The 8,870-nt window shown below is 41.3% G+C and overlaps 1 protein-coding gene across 3 annotated transcripts in view; it reads right to left on the bottom strand.

Annotated features, from left to right (window-relative positions):
- Positions 1–8,870, bottom strand: part of WDR17 (WD repeat domain 17) — a 147,849-nt gene that overhangs the window by 26,216 nt on the left and 112,763 nt on the right. For all 3 annotated transcript variants that reach the window (XM_019521804.1, XM_019521802.1, XM_019521803.1), the window contains exons 16-20: positions 7,745–7,870; positions 3,885–4,040; positions 3,288–3,352; positions 2,757–2,889; positions 312–403 (exon numbers count right to left, since the gene is read on the bottom strand). In XM_019521804.1, coding sequence (XP_019377349.1) covers positions 312–403; positions 2,757–2,889; positions 3,288–3,352; positions 3,885–4,040; positions 7,745–7,870 — 572 coding nt within the window. The remainder of the gene's footprint in view (positions 1–311; positions 404–2,756; positions 2,890–3,287; positions 3,353–3,884; positions 4,041–7,744; positions 7,871–8,870) is intronic.

Here is an 8,870-nt window from a genome sequence, read left to right as displayed (position 1 = left end):
CCTATCCCTATTTGTTACATTATAAAGTGGGTTCACTTTATGCAAATTCGATTTATGTGCCATTCTCTGGGAATGCATGTACAATATAAATGGAGGGAAATGTGTACATTCATTGATGAGCTCCACTAATGCAAGAGCAGTTAATGAACAGCCTTGCCCTTATAAAAAATTGGAAAGTATAGTATTCTTTTGTCAAACTGTTGTCACTACTGGTATCAAATCCAACTACCAGGACTACTAGTGTAATTTCTTCAATGGCTTCATTTACTGCCCTAAAAAAATTAAGAAAAAATCTTCTCTACACAACTCACTCATTGTAGTCCTCCATATTGTTTCCATCAGGATTAAAAGATCCATTTGATGTTGAGAGCTGTGGCGTAGGCATATTTCCCTCACAAGCTGCCTAGAAATCAATATATTGATTAATCAACCTATTAACCAAAGTGGAAAAAAGCCCATTAAATGTTTTTTTTCCAACAGATAATTTGTGGTTTGTAAAATAATTACAGAAATATGTAAACATCATAAACTTACTTAGAAATAAACAGCAACAAATTCCGTTCATGTGTGCAAGGCTGTAAGGGGAAAGTAAGACTCCAAGCCTCCCATGCTCTTGCATTGTACCTTCTCAGACCTCAGAAAGCAGATTGAAATAAAGGATGCATGTCTGATGCTTGCTGTAATATACCCTGACCCAAAATTTTGTCAGATGCATCTTTGAGATATACTCCGGGGTGTTCTCACACCATCAGGAGCGTCCTTCAAATCCCCAAATCCCTCTCTGCCACCTGCTGCTTGACCACCCTGAGATGCACCAAGGGCCAACTCCTTCACCCATCTCACCCAGGCTGTGTCAGCTTTTATCAGAGGCCATATTGCCAGCAAGAAGATTCACATGTTTGCCCAGTCATGTACTCAGAAATTACAAATCCCCCTCTTCTGGAGAAGAGCCCTGCTTGTTTGGGAAAACACTTTGAAATCACACTTACCACTGACAGTAAACAAGTTATAAAGAATAATAAAACAAAGAGCAATCATAAGAAACCAGTTTAGAAAACAAGTATGTTGAGATGCATGCAGAGATATAAGAATAAATAAACACAAGAAGGTTTCAGAACAATTATTTTACCTTATTCCTGCATCTCAGCCCTAAGCTCTAGGAATAGTTTCCACTTCTGTCCAAACAAAAGTCTTCTCCTAGCCCCTCAACCTGGATTGCCCAGCTATGCCACTGAAGGACTAAAACACTTAAAACACTCAGGGATGTATCCACTGACATTCCTAAACCAATAATGAATCGGGGATACCCCCTTCATATATACTCTAAATCATCTACTTCTGCCACTGTCAGAGAGAGTGTAAGAAGGTGCTCAGCCTGAGACACAGTTACAGGTAGACAGCAGTTAAGAGTCTGCCTGGCTGGAAGGCTGGCAGTGCCTCCAGCTGATGGGCGGGGATCCTTGTTTTCTCTGTTTAAAAATTGCAAATTCCCTGATAAAAACCACACATTCTCTGATAAAAACCCCCAAATCCACAATTAAAACGAAACACCATTATATACATATATAGGTATCAATTGAACACAATGTTTTATTGCTATGTTTACAATGTTAAAGCAATTTGGAAACCTACCAGTGCCTCATTCACTATAATAAAATAAATTCCAAGCGTCTATAAATTTTGGTATTTGATTTGGTGTTTTTATCATGGGAAATCAGAGCTCTCCCTGCCCCCCTTTTTCATCAAGATGCAGGTCCAAGCCCTGCTGGCTGAAGAAAAAAGAGTATTTCTACATGTGATTATGCCACAGCGCCAGGCTCTTTTAAAAGCACCATACAGATGTGAGCGCTGAGAAAATGGCAGAGGTGCACTTTTGAACTAAAACACATCAAAGGTGTTTTAGTTCAAAAACGCACCGCTGCCATTTTCTCAGTGCTGACACAGAATTCACTGTCTATACAAATGCATGCAACATAGTGCTGGGTGCATCAGCTTGTGTGCTCCACAGACTCGATTAATTGAGTCTGCTCCAGTGTGCTGGATTTCCAGCACGTCAGAGGAAACAAATGTATGCATATAAATGCCCTCTGTGGCTAAATCTTGCTCAGTGTATTTATAAATGTAAAGTCATCAAAAGCAATGGAAACCGCTTCTGGGTCCGCTGCTAAGGGCACAGTGGACCCACCCACACCCCCCGGCTTGGTGATCAGCTGCAAGAGAACCCCAGGTGCCCCCCCAGACCCAGGAGGCACTAGTCACTGAATCAGAGAGCGAGGGGGGGGGGGGGTCCCCGCATGCTCCACAGCAGACCTGAAAGTGGACCAGAAGCACTTCCGGGTCTGCTGTTGGGTGGACTGGGGACCACCCCCGTGCTCCTGTGGGATACTCCATCCACCCAGCATCTGTGTTCACAAGCCACCTGGTACCTTGAGGCATGTAGAAAAAACATTTAAAGTTGTGTCTATGCCTGAATCATTGAATCTCTCTGAATCTATTCGGAGGGTTCCGATTCGATTTGGAGAGATTAAAGGGTCTCCTGATTTGATATGGATTCGGAGATTTGGCCACCGAATCTCCACTGAATCGAGTCAGCAACCAAAGCTTCACACAGCCCTACTGAGTATACAAGCAAAATCTGCAATATGTATTGGAATTTTTCTTCTTGACCACCTAACAGAACATATATCCAAGAAGTCAGTCAATATTTACTTCTTCCAAATGCATTTTACTCACTAACTCAAGATAATGTGGAATACCTGTGCAACAAGCAGAGCCTCTTTAAGTTGGCCTCTTGAAGTAAAAAAAGTGACTAGTTTCTTCACATCGCCAGTAGCTATGCAGTATGGGATGACATCATCATTTTCTTCCTGAATTAACTGGTCAGATCTCCTAATTAAAATGAAAAGTGACCTGGATACTTAATGTTAACTTTTTATAGCACAAGTGGGACAAGAAGCGGTATATAAACATCATTAAAGCACTTCTGTCTTACCAGATTCCAAGTGACTTGTAACTTAGCTAAGATTTTTTCATAAAAAGAACTAAAAGATCTCCATATCAAATCTCTAAATGAATGAATAATGTTGTTTTAAAATGTTCAGGCTTTCTACACATGTAATCTCTATTGAAATGCATGCCAGTTCTACCACAATGGCTAATGAACAATAAAAGCAACACCAGGGGAATGCTGTAACAGATACCACTGCAGTTTACTTTACTAGCACTTATACTTGTTTTGTTCCTTCTTTGTGCCTATGCTACAAGTGAAATTGTATTTTCTGCCTTACCTTTGCATTAGCTTCTTCCAGTATTTCATAGACACACCTGGTGCAACTGACAGTGCTTTGTCCCACTAAAACACAAGAGCAAGACATTTTGCCAAAATGTTTTGCATTTAGAAACAAAATGGTTACTTGTAAACTGAACACACACAAGCGGATATAATCAAGGACTAGAACTATGGATGTATTTATGTGACCAAATGTCACATTAGGGTTCCACATTTGTTGCCTCCTGGGATCAGAATTACTGATAGAACCACACTTTCAATTCAAGCTTTTGGACCAAATGAAGAATAAGAATTTCTGGGTTACTGAGTAAAGTCAGTCCTGAAATAAATCTCCTAAAGGAGATTATATAAATATGAGCCACTGGGGGGCGGGGAGGGTGCTATTGTTTTCCAGTTTATTTCTTTCTCCATGGTACATTTTCAGTTATTGTATTTGCTTTTAAGTTTGCTTCTTATTGCTTGCAAAGGTATAGACTGTTTGCTATATTATATCTGTCTGTCTGTAAAAGCATGTATACAATTAGCTTGATTTTGAGCAAGCACTGTCTTCTACTAGTCTTACTAATTGATTCAAGTTACCAGTTAAGTATCTTACCTCTCCAAGTTCCACCATAAGTTCACAGTATCTCTGAATTTGCCCTAATCTTAAATGTATTTCTGCTGCTTCCTTCAGTCTCTCATCCTTGCTTGGTGCACCAATACCACCTCCGAATTTGGACATCTTTACAGTTGTTAGTTCTTGTGCTTTGGACTGGCAAATGAACAAAGACAGACAGATAAGCATTAAAACCCAATATTTCAATGATAATAACAAAGCTGTCGTTGAAAAAAACATGAGCAACACCAGGAACTGATGAGCAACACCAGAATATGCTTCCTGCACACTTAGGAAACAAACGCTGGATGAATTAAACTCTGTTAACATGCTAAGACTATCTTCATAACTATAACAGATGAGGTTTTTTAAAGGAAAAGCTTAGGACCTTGGAGAATTTAATTACCTTTTCCCCATTAAAAAAACAAACAAAAAACTTACCACGTGCTGTATGTTTCATGCCCTATGGACATTTTTTTCCTTTAAAAGTTACCTGTTTTGATTGAGTAGTAGGATTGGAGTGTTGTTCTGGATGCAAGCTAAGAGTGAAGAGGTTATCAGGAGTCCTTATGAAAACAACAGATATGCAGCAGAACAGGCAATCTAGTTAGTAGAGTAGAATAGATCACAGCAGCTCTGGTGTCCCAGCTGTTGGGGGCATGGCCTGCATGTGCAAATTAAAGCTGGATAGAAACTAGCTATAAAGTTATTACACATTTTCCAGCAATAACCTTATAGCTGGTTGGCCATCTTTAAGGAGTCATAGTTAGTTTGCATGGGTAGCCAGTCTAAAGTAATTGTGCAACAGGTGTAATGTGTAGAGGGGGGCAAAGGTTATGAATTTTTATTCTAGGCATGTCTTCTGGAGTTGTTTTGTAAATTCTCTTTCTGTATAAGGACTGTGATTCTGAAGAGGGAGTACTTGTTCTGTGAAACGTGAGCTCCTATTAGTGATTGTGTGCCTCTGTCCTTCAGGTTTTTTCTTTGAGAGTTAATTCTGGTGCATAGTTCTTCCCTGCTATTTAGTTCAGCCTGTGTCTGCCTCTTCCCTAGGTGGGAGGGACGGCACTAGAAGCCTGAAAGCTTGTCTAGTAACTCACCCCAATATACAGTGGGTCTAATACAAGATACAATATAAGTTGCATCAAAAATATTTTATCGATTGTACTGTTCAAGAATATATTCAATTAAAATAATGTAGTGATAAAAGTTTGATCCTGATGAGCTATTAAAAGACAAATTTTTTTGTTTGCTGTTTCAGCAACATGATAGCAGAGTCAATCACTTTGCATATTCAAAACTATACTTAGGCTTAAATTCTATTTGACCTATATGGCATCTCAGTGGAATAGAATTGTAACACAGGTGGTCATGGATGCCCCCTGGTGGCCATGTGGCTCCTGCCCAGTTTAGGCTCTAATGTAGCTCTCCCTTGATCACTTGCTTGATACGCCTTGTTCTTATTGGATGTTGTGTAAGGAAGACTGCCCGTGGATTTCAGAGTGAGCCTGACTCCATACAAACCACCACTGGGCCTCTGCTGGACCCCCTTAGTCATAGCTCCACCTTCAAGCTAAATAGGCCCTCTCAGCCCATCCATGCCCCTGCAGGGCATCTGTAGAACTCATTGTGTGGCTCAGTCCTTCCCTATATCATGCCCAATGCCTTGCAGGTGTTACCATTCAATGATGTCACTTGATGTTCATTCTACTCAGACCCTCAATACTTTCATCCCCTCTCTCTGGACTCTTGCACTCTCTGATCACCAACACAGCCTGCCTCTGGGCTCTGGGGCCCTTAGGTCCCACACACAGCCACTACCTGGACTCTCAGACTCTGGTTTCACACTCAGTCCTATCTCTAGGCCCTTGGAAGCCCTGGTCCCACATGCAGCCCCTCTCAGGGTTCCCAGACCCTGTCCTATGCTCAGTCCCCTCTCACTGGACTCATAGACCCTTTAGTCCATCTCTCACCCCTTCTCTGGGCCCGTGGGCCCTCTAGTCCAACTTTCAGCCAAAGCCTGGCTCCTGAACCTCCTGGTCCCACACAGGAGGTCTCTCTCTGACCTGCTCTGTGCTCCTAGATCCTTCGATCACACTCCCAGTCTCCCTCTGGGCCTCAGGCGCATGGATTTCCTGACCCTACTCCCAGGCCCTCTCTGGGTCCTTGGCTTGTGGATCTTCTGATCCCCATCCTTTGAGCTCCTGCACTCCCTGATGGGCCCCACTCTCAGCCACTTTTGGGCTACTGACATTCTAAGTAGACCTGGAGTCTGCCCCTACAAGGTTCCAGGCTAACCCAATGGTGCAACTTAGTAAGAACCACCTGCGCCCTCTGGTAGGCACTCAAATCTTCTCTGGGTTATAAAAAAGCAAAGGCCACCTCCCTGTATAACAATCCCCTGCCTGCCCTCCCTTTGTTTCCAGAGTGGCTTGCTCAGTTCCACAGTCAATTCAGGAACTCTCCTGCTCTGCTCAGCCAAAGCCTGGCTCTGCTGCCAGGAGCTTCCCATTTCATAGCTCTTGGAGCTGGACTACCTGACCAACTCAGGCTCAGGGCTTATATCTCTCTACGTGCTACCAGTCAGATGGGCCCCTAATTAACCCCCTTCGCCACCTGCAGGCTGCCTCTCTCAGCCTGCAAGCAGCAGGCTGCTTGCTGTCTTAAATGAGGAGGAACACCTCAGTGCCCTGTTACAAGAATAGAGACATTAACGTTTTGGTAATTCAAAGATCTCAAGATAGCTGAACATCATGGTACAGTGTAAAAAAAAAAAAAGAAAAGAACAAAGTGAGACGGTAAATTGGTTCCACTATGTAGGCAGCTATAATTTTTTTTTTTAATTTCCTCTATTTCACTGGCGTGAAAACCTGTTCCCCACACTTACTAGAAAAAAGCCTAATATTTTACCACTCAACCAAAAGCGTGTTGCATGCATTTCTAATGCAGACCAGAACGGTACAGAGAACTGCAAGTCAAATTTTATCACGAGCACTTCTAGTGTAGTGTAATGACTTATGGAGTAGTTGCATGCTCAGATTCTTGATTTCACTTGGTCTTGTTCCTCCTGATTAACTCATGAGGAGACAAATGAGAGTCCAGAGAAATGCAGAAAAAATAATTTTAACAGGAAAAAAAAAGAGAAGGATAAGTATTACATATTTAAAAATAGCAAGAGGCCCCAATTAGGTCATAGCCCCACTGTAGTTGTTCAACACATAGTACAAAATCAAATACAGTTCCTGCCCTACATAAGTAAAACTGTCTAATGAATAAAGGACAAAATAAGTTAATTTAACACAAATCAGAAGTCTCTCCTGAACACTTACATAGCTGTGACCTGTTGGGTATTTCACCTGTATTGTATCCTAAGGACTTGAAAAAATAAGGCGTTCTAAGTTTACAGACAGGTTTGGCAAGGCGGGGCTGGATTCTAGGGAAAGACATGGAAGAAAGTGTGCATTTGCTCAAGTGGAGACAGGAAAATAGGCTACCCATCATTGGTAGACTGAAGAGTAAGGCAATCTGTCCAGGAGTGGAAAAATCCAGGAGTGGAAAAATAGAAAGGCCAGGTTGAGAAAAACCTTAAAGCATAAGGAATAAAACAAAAAGGCCAGTGAATAATTTTTGACCCTGACAAGAATGCAGTATGTCCGTAGGAAGGAAAAGGGCCTGTCAATAATATATGCATTATTCATGTGGCAGGTTCTCATACACAAGCCACTGCAAAAGCAAGAAATAGCTCTCTTCTAATCTGGGTCTCCTATTCACAGTAAAGCAGCAGGATTTTATTTTTTTTTATGACTGAAACATAAAACTACTGATTAACAAGTTTCACGTGGTCTGCAAGCTTTACTTACCATTTTAAATCTAACCAGATGTTTCATATGCATAATTCCTTTGCAGTAGTTTTGTGGAAGCAAACTATCATCCTGTCCTTTTATTACAGCAACTAGGTCCCACAAATTTTTGCTGCCTCCTGGAGGCTGAAATCATTAAACAAAATGTTGAAGAGAGATTAAAATGAAATTTACAAAGGATTTAAAACATAATTTTAGTCCATTCAAATGGTAAACAATTTCCAAGGATGTCAGGATAAAAGAAACATATGATGATCTGAATATGGATAATGAGTGTGGACCAGATTTTGTACCAGTTAACACACAGAATACAGTATAGGTAAACATGCATGTATATACCATGTGTGGTAAGAAAATATCTGTGAAAATAGCTCTATCCTATAAAGCATGGCATCATACATGAATAATCAGCTGGCATGAGTTTGGAATGGCTATTACCCATAAATGACAAAGAAAATTATGCCTGTTAACTGAAATGAGTGACTTTTTAAAATAACCACACATCATGCATTTATAATGTCATGTGTGTGGCAGAAAATCTATTTTGGAAATGTTTTCATGAAATTAAAAAACTGTTTAGCTAGAATAGTGTTTGCATATCCCCTTTGTAAACGTGCACGTCTCAGTCATCACAAACAAATCCCAACTTCCCTTTTGGTGGGTTAGTAGCACTTACGCAGATTTTTCCCTGCCTGAGTAACTTACTCTGCCTTTCTGATTGCTCAGAAGGGACCTGGCCTGGTCACTTACACTTCGTTATGATTCTGTTCTGCCTAGGAAGGCATGCAACTCTTAGCAAGTCTCAGAAATGTTAGCTGCAGATAAACTACCACTAGAAACTGATATCCAGAAAGTAGGAGAAGCAGGAGGGCTCTCTCACCTTATAGCCCAACAGTTTAGTGCATAGGGTACATGCTCAGGGCGTGGAAGAGCCAAATTCTAGACACTTCCCTCTCAGCCAAAGGGGAGCTTCAATCTACACCTCCCAGCAGCTTGTTCTTTTTGGCCCTGTTGACTAATTTACATTGGTTGGCATTTTTGTGCCTGTCTTCAGAGTGGAAAGAGTTCAAAAGTTGCTAGTACTTAAATGCAAACAGAGGTTGACCTGTGCATTTCTAGGTCCCTG

Source organism: Gavialis gangeticus, unplaced genomic scaffold, assembly GCF_001723915.1.
Source record: "Gavialis gangeticus isolate Ggan-Ray unplaced genomic scaffold, GavGan_comp1, whole genome shotgun sequence".
Taxonomy (NCBI): domain Eukaryota; kingdom Metazoa; phylum Chordata; order Crocodylia; family Gavialidae; genus Gavialis; species Gavialis gangeticus.
Note: the sequence above shows the minus strand (reverse complement) of the source record. Positions and strands in the feature narration are given on the sequence as shown.